Genomic DNA, 19,333 nt, shown 5'->3' with positions numbered 1-19,333 from the left:
TATTTTTTTCTGCTTCCTTATTTGCATAAACCAATTATGTAAGTCATGGTGATGGGGTACATAAAAAAAATCACAATGATTCAGAAAGCTAGCAAGTTTCTTTTCTCTTCTGTGTGTGCACGCCTGCTGCCAACTCAATGCTTCTAATTTATGGACACTCACAGACAAACGACATCTTGTATGTCAGCTTGTCAGTACTGAGACACTTAAGCTATTTGATCAGTGCCATTAACTTTTCACACAGAACAGTTTTAATGGCTTCTGTTCCTACAAATCCACTGGGTTTAACAACACCACCATGATTTTGAGGCCACTGCATATTATGCATGGTCAGGGAAATGCAAACATTGTCACAAGTGAACTATAGAATTTGGGGATTCAGTTTTAAGTCAACGTATTTCACTGTTATTTTACTTACTTTGCCAGTTTGGTTGTAATGCATAGTTACTAAAATTAAATTGTGCAATATTAAGTTTATCACTACAGGTGAGTTTAATGTTTTCATCAAAAATCTTTGAGAATACACACTGAGATAGGAGATTTAAATCTCAGTATAATGGATATGCAAAATATAATAGAAACAATTTAAAAAGTAGTTAATATAGCAGTTAACTGCCACATAGCAAGCTGGCACAGAATGTTGCACTAGGTCTCTCTCTCTCTCTCTCTCTCTCTCTCTCTCTCTCTCTCTCTGCACGCAAAGGTGCACATGCACTCACATTTTACATGTTTGTATTGCAATAACTATTAAATGTTTAGAATGGGAGTATACTTCCATATGCATTCTAGAACATACACAACACAATGATCAACAAAAAATTTTGGAATTAAAGAAAAAATTACCTTATGAGTATCTACACCATTGTAATTACCTAAGCAAAAGTAATTAAAGCAAAATGAAAAACTTAATTAAAGAGATAGGTTGACTGAAGCAGGAAATTTGATAAAGGAAATCACATCTAAAAAAATCCTGACTCCAAAGCCGAGCCACGAGGATGGTGGTATCAACCAGCCGCCGTATCATCCTCTCCCTGGGCCATCACTGGTGTGGTATGGAAGGCATAATATCAGCACACCACTGTCCCAGCCACTGTCAGCTTTCTAAAACTTGGAACCACCACTTCTCACTCACGTACCTCCTCAATTGGACACACAAGGTTGAAAACACCTCATTCTAATTCCAGTCCTCTCACCAAGGAACAAAACAGAATCCACTCCAGCTGCTGTAACACTTCCCTATAAGCGCAAGCACCCCTTTTCAGTCACTGGCTCACTTCAATGTGGCCAGATATCATTTGGTACAATAAGAAAGCTGGTTTCAGTTACAAGGAACTCCTGCTTCAATTTACAAACAGCTAAGGTCCTAATGCAACAGATTACTTTCTTGTGTCATAACTAATATTACTACTCTCTCTTAATCTAATAACTTTTTTGTATAGCTAATTGTGCTTACCCTCCAGAAATAATAAGATGAAAGGCAAAGAGGACCCATGGTAAATATGTAGCTCTGAAGCGAGTTCCAAACCAAAAGCTGACTATGACATCTTTGTTTAGCTGGCACCAAACATACAGAACACTGAGGACCATGGAAACCATAAGGAGCTGGAATTGAAATTATGAAGCATTATATTAACAATCAAACTTTTAGAAACATTTGCTAGGAAATCTACAATACATACAAGGGAACAGATACTATACACTTGCATAGGTAATATAATGTATTAAGAAGTTGTGCAAATCGTAGAGATGACCAAAGTTCAAAGGGTTAGGGGGAAGATCCCCATCATTACTCAGTGCACAACTCCCAGATTTTTGTTAATTATTTACGGCCTTTATTTTCCACAATTTTTTAAGACAAAAGATTTCACTACTGACAAAATTGTGGTGAATTTATGTGATTTTGATAAACTAGATGATCAACTTACCATATAAAAATGTTATGACGAGTATTAACACATTTTTGACTTCTCAATATTACAAAAATGTTTTTCAGAAAATTAATTCCACAAATTCCGATACAAATTTGTAGGGTATGAAACTTACTAAAACAGTTTTGTTGTATTAAGAAACGGTCATGATTGGCCTCCTTCCTTAGTAGTCTACGTAATGTGAAGTATGAGGTCCAACTTCACCAGATGAAAATTCAGTCCAGTGAGTATCCTACCTCATGATTTCTGCAGATTGATTATTTATATTCATGGATACAAATGTGGTAAAAGAGCTGTGGTTGCAGATAAGGCACCTGCTGATCTCTTTTCTCTTATTCACTTAGACCTCTACACAATAGACAAACAACTTCAGAAAAATTTTTCTTAGTATTGCCAGTCTGCACTTTTATACACTCTACTTAAACAAGAGCCAGTTGTTTTGCTGCTCAAACAAAATTAAGTAATATTTTTAGTGTGTGATGTCCTTATCTTATTTCTCAACATCACCCAATTTAATTTTACTAGACTCCTTTACTGTAGTTTTACTTTTTTGATATTCACCTTATAACGTCTTTCCAAGTGACCTTTCATGATGTTCAACTGCTCTTTGCTCTCTCTGACAGACTCACAGTCACTGGCAAATCTCAAAAATTCATTTCTTCTCCCTGAACTTTTAATTTCCTTTCCATATTACTCCTTGGTTTCCTTCATTGTTTGCTCAATATACAGACTGAATAACATTGGGGATACCCTAAAACCCTGACTCACTCTTCTCAACCAATGCTTCCCATTCACGCACTTTTACTCTTGTCATTGTAGTGTGGGTTCTATACAAGTCGTTAATACCTTTTGCTTCCTGAATTTTACCTCTGCTAGCTTCAGAATTCCAAAAGACTATTCCAGTCAACACTCTCAAAAGCTTTATCTAAATATGCCAATTCTATAAATTTTAAATTTGTGTTTGAACACTGTAGGGAAAGAGATTGCTACCTACTGTAAAGACGACGTGTGAAATTGCTGACAGGCCTGTCTGCAAATTTTCATGTCTTCTTTTGTCCTAAGGAGCAATCTTTCTTTTCTTACACTGCTGGTATTTCTGCTTGGAGTTTCCATTTTAAATTTTTATTTCTTCAGTTTGCCTTCTAACATAGCACCCCTCTCAGATTTAGTTATAAGTTGGCACAGTGGATAGGCTTTGAAAAACTGAACACAGTTCAATTAAGAAAACAGGAAGAAGTTGTGTGGAACTATGAAAAAAATAAGCAAAATATACAAACTGAGTAGTCCATGCGCAAGATAGGCAACATCAGGTGGCTTGCGGAGTATGGATGTAGATGTAGATGTAGATGTAGACAGCGTAAACTCAGAAGCGCCGTGGTGTCGTGGTTAGCGTGAGCAGCTGCCGAATGAGAGGTTCTTGGTTCAAGCCTTCCCTCGAGCGAAAATTTTATTTTCTCAAAGTTATGATCTGTCTGTCCGTTCATTGACGTCTCTGTTCACTGTAATAAGTTTAGTGTCTGTGTTTTGCGACCGCACCGCAAAACCGTGTGATTAGTAGATGAAAGGACGTGGCTCTCCAATGGGAACCGACAACATTTGATCGCAAGGTCATAGGTCAACCGATTTCTCCACAGGAAAACACGTCTAATATATTCTATACGACACTGGTGACGGCATGTGCGTCACATGACAGGAATATTTTGTCGACCGACCTAACTTGTACACGCGGCGAATGGGTAAAAAGATTCTTCTATCTTGCCAGTTTGTGATTATTATAAATAAAGTAAATTAAACTTTTCATTTGATGGATGACCTGAACCGAGGACCTCTCGTTCTGCATCTGCTCACGCTAACCACGGGATCACAGCGCTCCTGAGCTTACATTGTCCTTAATGTTGCTTATCTTGCGCATGGACTACTCAGTTTGTATATTCTGCTAATTTTTTTCCATAGATCCACACAACTTCTTCCTGTTTTCTCGATTGATCTGTGTTCAGTTTTCAAGGCCTATCCACTGTGCCAACTTATAACTAAATCTGAGGGGGGTGCGATGGGGAGGTTCCCTTGTAAGATGAGCTGTACTGTCAGTATCGCCTCACATATCGTTACAATTCCCCAGAATCCAAACTGATCTTGTCCGATGTCAGCTTCTGACCGTCTTTCCATACATCTGCAAATAATTCATGTCTGTATTTTGTAACTATGATTTATTAAACTGATAATCCTGCAACAAACTTAACTCCTGTCTTCTTCGGAATTGGTATTACATTCTTCCAGAAGCTGACACTATTTTATCTCATATCTTGCACACCTGGTGGAATAGTTTTGTCCCAAAGATTTTAGCAAGTCTGAGGAATGTTGTTACTCCATGTGTCTTGTTTTCACTTAGCTCTGTCAAATTATTCTCGCAGTCTCATATCTCCAATCTCATCTTCATTTACTTCCTCTTTCCTTCCTATAATACTGTCATCAATCTCACTTCCTTTGTACAGCCATTATATTTATTCCTTGCACCTTTCAGCCTTCCCTACTTTGCTTAGTACTGGCTTGCCATCTGAGCTCCTGATATTTGCATAGCTGTTTCTCCTTTTAGCTGTTTCTCCTTTCACCAAAGGTTCTTTTAATTTTCCTACTCTAGGCCTCTACTTTTCCACAATTGTGTATGTATCAACAGTTTTTCAGTAACATGTGCACTTTCTTGGCTGGAAATATTACACTTAAAAAAACATTATGGGCTATTATGCCATGGTTTCTTGAAGAAACCCATTGTTTCATCTGCATCTGTGGAGAACACCTTCAAGGGGGGTTGCAGCTTCTGTGAAAGGCTGATTCCTAACCTGGCTAACTGCTGAATTAAGTAACATTTCATTTCTAAGAGCTCTCTCATACTGGCATGACATTGCATTTTATCCTAACTGGCATGTGACTGGCTGTTGTTGAGTCTGCTATGTCCATCACCCCATATTTGAAGACAGGCATACATCTTTTTTAGCACAGGAATAAAGATACCACTCAATTTCACATCCTCTTCCATTTGATAAAATTTGTAATGTTTAGTAATCTCCATTACCTGTTATCTCCTGATGGAAGTCACGATCTGAGTCTAATCAAATTTAAACTGGTGGTATCCCAGTTGCAAAACATGTTCCGTGACAGAAGGCCTATCTGTTTCACCTCTTTTACAGTTGCCCTACTCTTTTTCTACTTTTTTTGTGGTACACAGGTTCATGCCTCCACTACATGCTATCCTGCAAATTCTCACTTTTTCCAGAGCTTTGGAGAAATTTTTGACTGATCTTAAATGTTCCAGCATTTTTGAGTGGCCGGCAATATTCCCTACTACATAGAGCACACGGGCAACTGGAGATGGGGAGAATCATACGATTAGCCGCTACAGAGCACACTTTGCAGCCGCGAGATCGTTAGATTCAATATTATAAGACTCTGGTCCTGGCTGCCACAAGCAGAGGCAATACAGGTTCCAAGAGTGAGCAACTGACAGCTTTCCTGGACCTGATGCACTAAGGGATGGATGGTATACAGCACACACAGGCTTTGAAGTGAACTAAGAGTCTGAGCAGGTGACACAACTGAAAAGTGTGTCGCCGGATGTACTCTATGGCCTGATACAGGGCAAAGAGCTCTGCTACAAATATTGAGCAGTGTACTGGAAGCCGATCGTGAAGTTCTATGTGAAGGTCGTGAAACTGAAGTTGATAGAGTGAGGCTGGAGTTGCATCCTTAGGAAGTAAATGAAGACCAACATAAACATGGGCCGCTGGATGAAGTCAAGGTGGTGAAGGTTTCACACCCACTGGGAAAGTTGCAGGTAGAGTGAAATTAAGCTGCTGAAGTAAGAGCCAAAAGCAAACTCCAGGAGGTAACAGAGAAGAGGGACACGCCCCATACTGGCAATCAAAGGAATCATCAAAGAGGGAGGCATAGGATGAGTGGCCACGTATGGCAGACAAATGGCACACACATCTGCTGAGGAGAAAGTCATGGCGGAATGACAATGGTAGTTCGGTAGCTTCTGCATACAGACTCTCAACCAGGCTACTGTAAAAGGCACCAGTGGCCTAATGGATACCACAATGGCGGATAGTATTGAGATGGTGTAAGACGACAGACATGCAGATGCATAAATGAAACACCAATAGTCTAGTTTCGAACAAACAAGACACCGATACCTAAGGAGGAGAGTGGTTTGATGTGATCCCCAGGAAGTACCATTGAGAACACACAGGGTATTGATGGACTGCATAAAGCGAGCTGCCAGGCAAGACATGTGGGAGGACTAAGTTTTGTATCGAGCGTGAGCCACAGGAATTTCATAGTTTCAACGAACAGAAGAGCAACAGGCCAAAGATGTAAAGATGGTGGAAGAGACCAATTGCACCACCAGAAATTCAAACAAACAGTTTTGCAGTGGAAAAATGAAAGCCATTGCCAATGTTTTGAGTAAAGATGATCGCGACTTCAAGGAAGATGCCGAATGTGCCACATCCGTGGAGAACTGCAATAAGTGGCAAAATTGTCAACAAAAAGAGAACCGAAGATGCCTGGCGGGAGACAGGCCACTACAGACTTAATGGCGATAACAAAGATGATGACACTATTTTCTGAATAAAGGTGTCCGTAAGGCAGAACCCACACATACCTTGAATAAACCTGTCTTAAAATTCCTGAAGGAAGCACGGCAGGCGGCCATGGAATCCCCACATTTACAGAGTAAGGAGGATACCAGTCCTCATGCAGGTGTCATAGGCTTTCTCCAAATCGAAAAACACAGCCACAGTTTGGTATTTCAGCAGAAAACCATTCATGATGTGGGTGGACAAATAGACGAGATGGTCAACCGCTGAATGGTGCGCTCAGAATTTACATTGTGCAGCTGTTAGTAAATTGTGAGACTTGAGCCACCATACCAGCTGGGCATGAATCATACGTTCCATCACTTTGCCAACACAGCTGGTGAGAGAAATGGGGCGGTAGCTAGAAGGAAGATGTTTGTCCTTACCAGGCTTAGGTACAGGTACTACAGTGGCTTCATGTCAGCATCTGGGAAACAGGCCCTCTGCCCAGACGCAATTGTACATATTAAGCAGAAAGCAACTGCCCACAAGAGATACACGTTGCAACATCTGAGTATTAACAGCATCTGGCCTGGGGCAGTGGATCAGGATTAAGTGAGTGTGATCTAGCTCCCTCATAGTAAAGGCGGAATTGTAGCACTCAATTTTGAGAAGAGAAGGGTATCGCCCGAGCCACCTCCACTCATTTCTGATGGAGGATGGCAAGATGATAGTGGGAGGAGCTTGAAATCTCCGCAAACTGGTGGCCCAAGGTGTTGCAGATAGCAACAGGGTCCATAATGACATTGTCTGCTACTGTCATGCCCACAACTGGGGAATGGATCTTGGTCCCAGAGAGCCATCAGAGGTTGGCCCACATGATGGAAGAGGTACAGGCACAGTTACATGAACTAGTGAATCAAATCCAGCAAGCTTTTTTGCTGTCTCGAAGAATGCGATGACACTGTGCATGCATCTATTCATAATGAATGGAGTTTGCCATCATAGGATTACTGTTAGAAATGCGGAGAGCACCTATCTGTGTGCGAATTGCATGGTGGTGCGGCACACCTCAGTCCACCAAGGGACCAGGCCACAGCGTACTAAAGAGGAAGTGTGAGCAATGGAACAGTCAGACGGTAAGGATAACATTTGTAAGATATTCCACCTGGTCCTCACAACTGGGGAAATGTTGTTTGTCGAAGGTCAACAGGAAGGAGTAAAGCCTATAGTTGGCCATAGTAAGCTGCCATTTGGGTGTGCACATAGGTGGGGTATGAGTCAGCAAACTGATAGCACATGGGAAATGGACACTCGAGTGTGTGTCAGAGAGAACAGACCACTCAAGATGATGGGCTAGCTGGGCAGTGCAGAAGGAAAAGTCCACATGGGAATTGGTGTGCTTGGAGTCTGAAAGGAACGTGGGTGTTCCAGTGTTAAAGCAGATGAGGTTATGGTGATTGAAAAGGTCAACCAAGAGGGCACCTCTCTGACTGGTTCTGGGAGAACCCCAATGAGGTGGTGCACATTAAAGTCATCGAGCATCAGAAAGGAGTGAGGTAGCTGCCCAATAAGTTGGAGGAAGTCTGCCCTGGTGACATCTAATGATAGAAGGATGTAAACAGTACAAAGGGGAGAGGTCAAGTAAGAAAGGAAAAGGTGAACTGCAACAGCTTCAAGGATGGTAGTCAGGGAGATGGGTTGACTATAAATGTCATCCCATACGAGTAGCATGACTCCCCCATCAGATGGAATGCCAATCTCGGGGTAAAGTCAAAACGGACCGGCAAGAAATGTGAGAGCTCACAGAGGTCATGAGGGTGCAATTTTGTTCCTCGAAGGCACAGAAAAAGTGGATGCTGTGATTCTAAGAGCAGCCGTAAATCCTCTTTGTTGGATTGAAGGCCCCGTACGTTCCATTGGAAGAGAATAATCAGGAGGAAAAAATGAAGGGGTGTCAGTCGGGTGGCTGTCAAATGCCAGCCTTTAGAGACTCGTAGCTACAAAGCACAGAAGCAGGAGGATCCTTCTCCACAAGGTCTACAGAAGTGTTAGCGTTCACCTGCTGTCGGCCTATGGAGTCCAGAGCTGAAACACGGTTGGTGGTGCACACCAGCGACACAGAGGTCAGCTCGGCGAGGGTACCACATGGCGACACTGTTGAAGAGGATCTCAGAGTCAGTGAAGGGGAAGACCGTTTGCCTTTCTTTGACTTCTTCGAGCCTTACCCGTTAGCACAGGAAGACTCAGATGTAGGTTGGCTGGAGGGACGTATGAAGGTTTCACAGGAGTATTCCTTCTGTCCTTTCCGGCCTGCCGGTTGTGTAGCAGGTGGCTTTGCCTTGTGAGATGAAAGTTTGGTAGTGTGCTGCGCAGCTGGAGAAGGAGATGGGGATCCTAACATGATTCTGGGCAATTTCACAATCACAGTGCTAAATTTGAGGTCACATATCTGCATGGCCATGTTCTTTATGGAGCAAGATGTAGCAAGAGCAGTACTGTCTGTGCCAGATGGTAGAACACAGGGTTTCCGACTAGCCAACAACTTATGGGGGAGCGGTTAAGGTATTTTTTCCTTCACTCGGATCTCCTGGATAGCCCACTCATCAAGATACACAGGACAATCTCAGGAGGAGACAGAATGGTCGCCATTGCAGTTGATGGAGGGGGAGAAGGAGGCGGACAATCATCCTTGTGAGCATCCCTACCACAGGTTACACATTTGGCTAGGTTTCGACAGGACTCTCGAGTGTTTGTAATGACGACGCTGGTAGCAGTGCACTGCGTTCGCAATATACGGTCTGACTGAGATAACTGCATAACTTGTTTTGATCTCTGACAGAAGAACTACTCTATGAAAAGTGACAAAGAGTGTGTGTGTGTGTGTGTGTGTGTGTGTGTGTGTGTGTGTGTGTGGGCACTAAGGAGTCATCTACTTGTTTCATCACCTGATGGACAGCAATGACACGCTGATCAGAGTGGTATGTTTGGATTTCAGTCTTTGTCAGACCATCGGGCAGCCTAGTGTAAATAACACCACCTTGGGAAGTATTCAGTGTTCGATGGGCCTTGACACAAACAGTACAGCCATGGAAGAGCAAAGCTGCAAGCAATAGTTGTGTTTGAGAATCAGAAGCAGCCTCCAAAAGCAAAGTGCCATTGCATAAAAGAGAGAAGATACAATTGCTGGCCCTGTGATATCCAACACCTTTCTGAATAATAAAGTGATATACTGTAGAAGAGGACAGGCCCTCCACAGTATGCAAAACCACAAGGAACCATGGTGCAACTGGGAGGGTCTTCGAATCAATAGTCTCATTCTGTTTACATTTCAAAGCTGTTGACTGTGAAAATGATTTGTTCACTGCAAGAAAATCCCCATGATTGCAGCATTTCTGATGGCATGCTCCTTCCAACTGGTGGCCTTCTTTAGAAGAGGGCGCACCTGCCTTAGGTGATTCTTGACACCTCAGGTCACATCTCCCAAAGACCTGACAGTGGGACCTATCAGTAACTTGGGATGGTGGCAGCTCCAGGAAATCACCCCTCCCTGGGTCTGTCCTGTGCAGGGGGTACGTGCGAACCCTACCTGTTGATCTGGGATTGGGAATTATTCGTTATCCAGTCACCTGTTACATGTCAGTCACATTGGCCGGCCTTCAGGAGTGCACAGGGAGGAGGAGGAGGAGGAGGAGAAGAAGAAGAAGAAGAAGAAATGGAACCCCAAACGCCAAAGTGGAGGAACGATAAGAGAAGGTGACCGAAAAACAGAATAAAGGAATGAAAAACAGAATAAAGGAATGAAAAACAGAATAAAGGAATGAAAAACAGAATAAAGGAATGAAAAACAGAATAAAGGAATGAAAAACAGAATAAAGGAATGAAAAACAGAATAAAGGAATGAAAAACAGAATAAAGGAATGAAAAACAGTGGAGAGTGTTCAGATACTGACAAATGAAAATGCAGAATTCATTTCCAGAAACAGTCCATTCATGTTTCCCAAGCGAGGAGAAAAAGAACAGCAAGAGGATAGATATGCAGCATGGAAGGGAGAAGATGTTGCAATGACCATGGTACCCAAGCACGAACCCGCCAATGAGCAGTCAGCCTACTGGGGGTTTGCGGTGGGAAAAAGCAACATAGGTCGAAAATGAATTTCATAATTGTACCAAGATAAAAAGAGCTCCCCATGTTGTAGATGGTGTGGAGAGCCCCTTTTTCTATCTTAGAGTAACACTGCTGGGCCAGAGTGAGAGATTTAGAAGAGAAAGCAACAGGTCATTGGCATATTAGTGCTCCAGGGTCACATTGAGGCCATACAGTGACACATCAGTTGCCAAAACTATGTGCTGGTCTGAAAAGAACGTAACTAAACAAGTGAGAGAGTAGTTTGGATTTCAACACTTGAAAAGCATGTTCTGAGTCCGGGTTCTACTAATTAGGTGAATTCTTGCGTAAGAAAACATGCAACGAGTGGGTCAATGTGGCCACCCCCAGCAGGAAATAATGGTAGCAGGCTAGCTTCCCTAGGCAGGCCCGAAGTTCCTTTATGGACGAGGATGAGGCATAGACATAACAGTGGAGATGTGATATGGCAGAGGACGAACCCCATCCCCCAAATAATCATTAGAAGGTTGAAAACTCTGAGAATTTACAAGGTTATACCGGAACCCTGCCGACTGTAAGACAGAAAACAAAGTGCACAATTTTTTCAGGAGACTGGCCACAGAGGAGCATGTGAAAACAATATAATCCACACAATTAATGCAAACTGGGGACTAACGTTGTCAATTTCTCTAAAAATACTGTAAAATACCAGGGGTGCTAATTACACCAAAAGGAAAATGTTAATATTGATAGAGACCACATAAGTATTCAATACCACAACTGACCGAGACTCTTTGTCCATAGGAATCTGCAGTTACGCTTCAAACAAAGAAATTTTAGTACAGTACTTGCCACCTATATTTTCACTAACAGTTCCTCCTGGTGTGAGAGAGGATACATGTCCATGATCAATGCACATGACAGTAGGTACTGAATTTTTTTTTTTTTTTTTTTTTTTTTTTTTTTTTGTGGTTTTCGGGCGCACAACTTCAATGGTCATTAGCGCCCTGACTACTCTAAGAATGCACCGCGAGGCACAAGTTGACAACAACAACTAAAAGGGAAAACACAATAAAAGACAGACTGACAGGCATAGGATTAAAAAACAGCATCATCAAATGTCCTTAGCGAGGTGTGTCAAATTGATAAAACAAAGAACACGAGCAGCTGCTCGTGTGTCATCCGCTAAAATGGCATCGAAAGTATTAGGCAGGTTAAGATCGAGGCGCAGTGTGTTAAGATCAGGACAGGACATTAAAATGTGTCTAACCGTCAGCAAGTGCCCACATGGGCAGAACGGCGCCGGCGCAGCCGTCAGCAGATGGCGATGGCTGAACCGGCAGTGTCCAATTCTTAACCTTGCTAAAACGACCTCCTCCCGCCGAGAAGGGCGTGAGGAGGACGTCCAAGCCACGGGAAGAGGTTTTAAGGCCCGAAGCTTGTTGTCGGTAAGTGCAGCCCAATCGGCATGCCACAGCGACACAACGCGCCGACAAATGACCCTGCTAAAATCGGACGAAGGGACACAACAAGAAGCTGTCCGAAGCTGGAGGACCGCAGCCTTGGCCGCGGCATCTGCAGCTTCGTTCCCAGGGATACCGACATGGCCAGGAACCCACATAAAGCTAACCGGCGTACCGACGTCCACCAGCTAGGTACTGAATTTACCACAGAGGTGAAATTTCCCCAACGACTTCTGAACTACAACGAGCAGAGATGACATTCACTAGCTATAACTGGTTGCACTACCCCCCAGAGATTGAAGCCTGTCCAATTCAGCTTTCACTTGATCTTTCAGGATGAGAGGAATAGGAAGTGCCCAACAAAATCGAGGTCGAGCCGTGGATTCCAAAGAAATATGAGCAGAAAAATTTGTAGCACACCCTATAACTCCCAAAAACAATTCCAAAAACTCCTCATATACTGATGCCAATTGAGAATACGGGTACACGATTAGACACAAGGTAAACCACGTTGGTGACAGAGAATCCAAATGCCTGAAATGCATCCCTTTTGAAAAAGTTCTCATCACAGGCATCAGCAACCACCAAAGATGTAATTGAATGAACCACTGACTTGTACAAAGATGATGCTGTAAACTGTCCCAGCAGTGCAATGATCTGTTTGTTAGGACTGACCAGCTTCCATGTGATCTGCATCAATGCGGCAAGCCTAAACTCATGTAGGTTTGAGAATTCAGTAACATCACTACAGCACCTGTATCAACTTGTACCCAGAGCACTTGGTGAAAAACACTTAACTCAAAGTCACAGGTATTCGAGTCTAAGTTTTCACCAGTGTCCACATCTTTAGCAACCTTCAGCGAATGAGACACGGATGTGTCATGGCCTATCTTGTGGCAAGCGTTACAAGTAGCTCAGCGCTTAGAACTGCTGTATGTTCGTGGTGAACAAAACAGACAGGACAAGACGGAAACGAACTCTGACGCAAGGGCTGTGGTGGTCGCAGCTACTTGGACCGGCCTTGATCTGCTTGGTGCTGGTGCTCGGTCCATTTGTTTACAGCTGCCACTGCCACTTCCTTGTGCACACTGTGTCCTAATGGGTACATCTTGTGACACTACTGCAACATTATGCCACAATTCAATTATTCAACCACGGCCTGAGAAACTTCAAAAGATTGTGCCATTTGCAAAACATCTGCCAATGGGGGGTTTTCACAGAGCCTTCTGGTGTGCCTTCTCATCCGGAGCTAAACACATAATTGCGTCACACACCACAGAGCCTGCGTAAGACTCATTATGGGCATCAGTAATGAATTGATATTTACGGCTAAGACCATAAAATTTGGCAGCCCAGACCTTGTATGACTGGTTTGTTTCTTGCGGCATCAGTAGAATTTGATTTGCACCACTAAGATATGGGCTCATTTGCGATGGCAGTTGGGCAATAAACTGCATTTCATCAAAATCAGGAGCTGCAAGTTCTCGTAAAGGGGCAAGCTGACACTGCAATCTATACACCTTCAAGTGGATTCCATGAGAGAAATAAGGCTTTACACAAATTTGAGTCTGTCACACCAAAAGGCATAAATTGCTGTCAGATTCTTTTCCGTAAGCTTCCCAAACAGAATCAAGATAAAACAAAGAAAGGAAATTTTAAAATAAATAATTGAAGACAGCATGATTTGTGATGGAAATTATAAGTTGTACGGGGCACTGAACTGTACAACACTGCAATTATTTGTATGAGAACTTAAATACTTGATTTTGAACGGCCGTGGTAAAAAAAGGTACTGAACAAAGCCGTCGCACAACAAGATAGAGTTATTGAGTATTTCCAATTGTAGGCTGGTCAGGTAGTAGAAGGGGCGGGGAGGGGGAGATAGGATGGTGGTGGTGGTGAGACGGGGGGCGGGGGGGAGACAGGTGTTTGTGTGGGGGGGGGGAGACAGGTGTTTGTGTGGGGGGGGTGAGACAGGTGTGTGTGGGGGGGCGGGGGGGGAGACAGGTGCGGGGGGGGGGGGGGGTAGGACAGGTGCGGGGGGGGGGGGGGGGGGTGAGACAGGTGCGGGGGGGGGGGGGTGAGACAGGTGCGGGGGGGGGGGGGGGGGGTGAGACAGGTGCGGGGGGGGGGGGGGGGGGGGGGGGTGAGACAGGTGCGGGGGGGGGGGGTGAGACAGGTGCGGGGGGGGGGGGGGGGGTGAGACAGGTGCGGGGGGGGGGGGGGGGTGAGACAGGTGCGGGGGGGGGGAGACGGGTGCGGGGCGGGGGGGGGAGACGGGTGCGGGGCGGGGGGGGGGGAGACAGGTGCGGGGCGGGGGGGGGAGACAGGTGCGGGGCGGGGGGGGGGGAGACAGGTGCGGGGCGGGTGGGGGGGGGGAGACAGGTGCGGGGCGGGTGGGGGGGGGGAGACAGGTGCGGGGCGGGTGGGGGGGGAGACAGGTGCGGGGCGGGTGGGGGGGGAGACAGGTGCGGTGCGGGTGGGGGGGGGAGACAGGTGCGGGGCGGGGGGGGGGGGGGAGACAGGTGCGGGGCGGGGGGGGGGGGGAGACAGGTGCGGGGCGGGGGGGGGGGGGGAGACAGGTGCGGGGCGGGGGGGGGAGACAGGTGCGGGGCGGGGGGGGGAGACAGGTGCGGGGCGGGGGGGGGAGACAGGTGCGGGGCGGGGGGGGGGGAGACAGGTGCGGGGCGGGGGGGAGACAGGTGCGGGGCGGGGGGGAGAGAGGTGCGGGGCGGGGGGGAGAGAGGTGCGGGGCGGGGGCGAGAGAGGTGCGGGGCGGGGGCGAGAGAGGTGCGGGGCGGGGGCGAGAGAGGTGCGGGGCGGGGGCGAGAGAGGTGCGGGGCGGGGGCGAGAGAGGTGCGGGGCGGGGGCGAGAGAGGTGCGGGGCGGGGGCGAGAGAGGTGCGGGGCGGGGGCGAGAGAGGTGCGGGGCGGGGGCGAGAGAGGTGCGGGGCGGGGGCGAGAGAGGTGCGGGGCGGGGGCGAGAGAGGTGCGGGGCGGGGGCGAGAGAGGTGCGGGGCGGGGGCGAGAGAGGTGCGGGGCGGGGGCGAGAGAGGTGCGGGGCGGGGGCGAGAGAGGTGCGGGGCGGGGGCGAGAGAGGTGCGGGGCGGGGGCGAGAGAGGTGCGGGGCGGGGGCGAGAGAGGTGCGGGGCGGGGGCGAGAGAGGTGCGGGGCGGGGGCGAGAGAGGTGCGGGGCGGGGGCGAGAGAGGTGCGGGGCGGGGGCGAGAGAGGTGCGGGGCGGGGGCGAGAGAGGTGCGGGGCGGGGGCGAGAGAGGTGCGGGGCGGGGGCGAGAGAGGTGCGGGGCGGGGGCGAGAGAGGTGCGGGGGCGAGAGAGGTGCGGGGGCGAGAGGTGCGGGGGCGAGAGGTGCGGGGGCGAGAGGTGGGGGGGAGAGAGGTGGGGGGGAGAGAGGTGGGGGGGAGAGAGGTGGGGGGGAGAGAGGTGGGGGGGAGAGAGGTGGGGGGGAGAGAGGTGGGGGGGAGAGAGGTGGGGGGGAGAGAGGTGGGGGGGAGAGAGGTGGGGGGGAGAGAGGTGGGGGGGAGAGAGGTGGGGGGGAGAGAGGTGGGGGGGAGAGAGGTGGGGGGGAGAGAGGTGGGGGGAGAGAGGTGGGGGGGAGAGAGGTGGGGGGGGGAGAGGTGGGGGGGGAGAGGTGGGGGGGGGAGAGGTGGGGGGGGGAGAGGTGGGGGGGGGAGAGGTGGGGGGGGGAGAGGTGGGGGGGAGAGAGGTGGGGGTGAGAGAGGTGGGGGTGAGAGAGGTGGGGGTGAGAGAGGTGGGGGTGAGAGAGGTGGGGGGGAGAGAGGTGGGGGGGAGAGAGGTGGGGGGGAGAGAGGTGGGGGGGAGAGAGGTGGGGGGGAGAGAGGTGGGGGGGAGAGAGGTGGGGGGGAGAGAGGTGGGGGGGAGAGAGGTGGGGGGGAGAGAGGTGGGGGGGAGAGAGGTGGGGGGGAGAGAGGTGGGGGGGAGAGAGGTGGGGGGGAGAGAGGTGGGGGGGAGAGAGGTGGGGGGGAGAGAGGTGGGGGGGAGAGAGGTGGGGGGGAGAGAGGTGGGGGGGAGAGAGGTGGGGGGGAGAGAGGTGGGGGGGAGAGAGGTGGGGGGGAGAGAGGTGGGGGGGAGAGAGGTGGGGGGGAGAGAGGTGGGGGGGAGAGAGGTGGGGGGGAGAGAGGTGGGGGGGAGAGAGGTGGGGGGGAGAGAGGTGGGGGGGAGAGAGGTGGGGGGGAGAGAGGTGGGGGGGAGAGAGGTGGGGGGGAGAGAGGTGGGGGGGAGAGAGGTGGGGGGGAGAGAGGTGGGGGGGAGAGAGGTGGGGGGGAGAGAGGTGGGGGGGAGAGAGGTGGGGGGGAGAGAGGTGAGGGGGAGAGAGGTGAGGGGGGGGGAGAGAGGTGAGGGGGGGGAGAGAGGTGCGGGGGGGGAGAGAGGTGCGGGGGGGGAGAGAGGTGCGGGGGGGGAGAGAGGTGCGGGGGGGGAGAGAGGTGCGGGGGGGGAGAGAGGTGCGGGGGGGGAGAGAGGTGCGGGGGGGGAGAGAGGTGCGGGGGGGGAGAGAGGTGCGGGGGGGGAGAGAGGTGCGGGGGGGAGAGAGGTGCGGGGGGGAGAGAGGTGCGGGGGGGAGAGAGGTGCGGGGGGGAGAGAGGTGCGGGGGGGAGAGAGGTGCGGGGGGGAGAGAGGTGCGGGGGGGAGAGAGGTGCGGGGGGGAGAGAGGTGCGGGGGGGGAGAGAGGTGCGGGGGGAGAGAGGTGCGGGGGGAGAGAGGTGCGGGGGGAGAGAGGTGCGGGGGGAGAGAGGTGCGGGGGGAGAGAGGTGCGGGGGGAGAGAGGTGCGGGGGGAGAGAGGTGCGGGGTGGGGGGGGAGGTGCGGGGTGGGGGGAGGTGCGGCTCTCCGTGCTACTCTATCCTGTGCAAGCGTCTTCATCTCCCAGTACCTACTGTAACCTACATCCTTCTGAATCTGCTTAGTGTATTCATCTCTTGGTCTCCCTCTACGATTTTTACCTTCCACGCTGCCCTCCAATACTAAATTGGTGATCCATTGATGCCTCAGAACATGTCCTACCAACCAATCCCTTCTTCTAGTCAAGTTGTGCCACAAACTCCTTTTCTCCCCAATTCTTTTCAATATCTCCTCATTAGTTATGTGATCTACCCATCTAATATTCAGCATTCTTCTGTAGCACCACATTTCGAAAGCATCTATTCTCTTCTTGTCCAAAGTATTTATCGTCCATGTTTCACTTCCATACATGGCTACATTCCATACAAATACTTTCAGAAACGACTTCCTGACAAATCTATACTCTATGTTAACAAATTTCTCTTCATCAGAAAGGCTTTCCTTGCCATTGCGTCTACATTTTAAATTCTCTCCACTTCGACCATCATCAGTTATTTTGATCCCGAAATACCAAAACTCCTTTACTACTTTAAGTGTCTCATTTCCTAATCTAATTCCCTCAGCATCACCCGACTTAATTCGACTACATTCCACTTTCCTTGTATTGTTGTTGATCTTCATCTTATATCCTCCTTTCAAGACACTGTCCATTCCGTTCAACTGCTCTTCCAAATCCTTTGCTGTCTCTGACAGAATTACAATGTCATCGGCGAACCTCAAAGTTTTTATTTCTTCTCCATAGATTTTAATACCTACTCCAAAATTTTCTTTTGTTTTCTTTACTGCTTGCTCAATATACGGAGTGAATAGCATCGGGGAGAGGCTACAACCCTGTCTCATTCCCTTCCCAACCACTGCTTCCCTTTCATGCCCCTCGACTCTCATAACTGCTATCTGGTTTCTGTACAAATTGTAAATAGCCTTTCGCTCCCTGTATGTAACCCCTGCCACCTTCAGAATTTGAAAGAGAGTATTCCAGTCAACATTGTGAAAAGCTTTCTCTAAGTCTACAAATGCTAGAATCGTAGGTTTGCCTTTCCTTAATCTAGCTTCTAAGATAAGTCGTAGGTTCAGTATTGCCTCACGTGTTCCAACATTTCTACGGAATCCAAACAGATCTTCCCCAAGGTCGGCTTCTACCAGTTTTTCCATTAATCTGTAAAGAATTCGCGTTAGTATTTTGCAGCTTTGACTTATTAAACTGATTGTTCGGTAATTTCCACATCTGTCAGCACCTGCTTTCTTTGGGATTGGAATAATTACATTCTTCTTGCAGTCTGAGGGTATTTCATCTGTCTCATACACCTTGCTCACCAGATGGTAGTTTTGTCAGTGCTGGCTCTCCCAAGGCTGTCAGTAGTTTTAATGGAATGTTGTCTACTCCCGGGGCCTTGTTTCGACTCAGGTCTTTCAGTGCTCTGTCAAACTCTTCACGCAGTATCATATGTCCTATTTCATCTTCATCTACATACTCTTCCATTTCCATGATATTGTCCTCAAGTACATCGCCCTTGTATAGACCCTCTATATACTCCTACCTTTCTGCTTTCCCTTCTTCGCTTAGAACTAGGTTTCCATCTGAGCTCTTGATATTCATACAAGTAGTTCTCTTTTCTCCAAAGGTCTCTTTAATTTTCCTGTAGGCAGTATCTATCTTACCCTTAGTGAGATAAGCCTCTACATCCTAACATTTGTCATCTAGCCATCCCTGCTTAGCCATTTTGCCCTTTTTTTCGATCTCATTTTTGAGACGCCTGTATTCCTTTTTGCCTGCTTGATTTACTGAATTTTTATATTTTCTCCTTTCATCTATTAAATTCAATATTTCTTCTGTTACCCAAGGATTTCTACTAGCCCTCTTCTTTTTACCTACTTGATCCTCTGCTGCCTTCACTACTTCATCTCTCAAAGTTACCCATTCTTCTTCTACTGTATTTCTGTCCCCCATTCCTGTCAATTGTTCCCTTATGCTCTCCCTGAAACTCTGTACAACCTCTGGTTTTCCTTCAATTTTAATCTACAGTTCATAACCAATAGATTGTGGTCAGAGTCCACATCTGCCCCTGGAAATGTCTTACAATTTAAAACCTGGTTCCTAAATCTCTGTCTTACCATTATATAATCTATCTGAAACCTGTCAGTATCTCCAGGCTTCTTCCATGTATACAACGTTATTTTATGATTCTTGAACCAAGTGTGAGCTATGATTAAATTGTGCTCTGTGCAAAATTCTACCAGGCAGCTTCCTCTTTCATTTCTTACAAGGGAACCTCCCCATAGCACCCCCCTCAGATTTAGTTATAAGTTGGCACAGTGGATAGGCCTTGAAAAACTGAACACAGATCAATCGAGAAAACAGGAAGAAGTTGTGTGGAACTATGGAA

General features: G+C 47.9%; 1 protein-coding gene across 2 annotated transcripts in view; it reads right to left on the bottom strand.

The window, feature by feature from the left end:
• Window positions 1-19,333, bottom strand: part of LOC126416173 (derlin-1) — a 132,732-nt gene that overhangs the window by 39,394 nt on the left and 74,005 nt on the right. For both annotated transcript variants that reach the window (XM_050083745.1, XM_050083744.1), the window contains exon 5: window positions 1,454-1,602. In XM_050083745.1, coding sequence (XP_049939702.1) covers window positions 1,454-1,602 — 149 coding nt within the window. The remainder of the gene's footprint in view (window positions 1-1,453; window positions 1,603-19,333) is intronic.

This window comes from Schistocerca serialis, chromosome 8, assembly GCF_023864345.2.
Source record: "Schistocerca serialis cubense isolate TAMUIC-IGC-003099 chromosome 8, iqSchSeri2.2, whole genome shotgun sequence".
Taxonomy (NCBI): Eukaryota; Metazoa; Arthropoda; class Insecta; order Orthoptera; family Acrididae; genus Schistocerca; species Schistocerca serialis.
The sequence above is the reverse complement of the archived record's forward strand: the minus strand, read 5'-3'. Positions and strand labels throughout refer to the sequence as shown.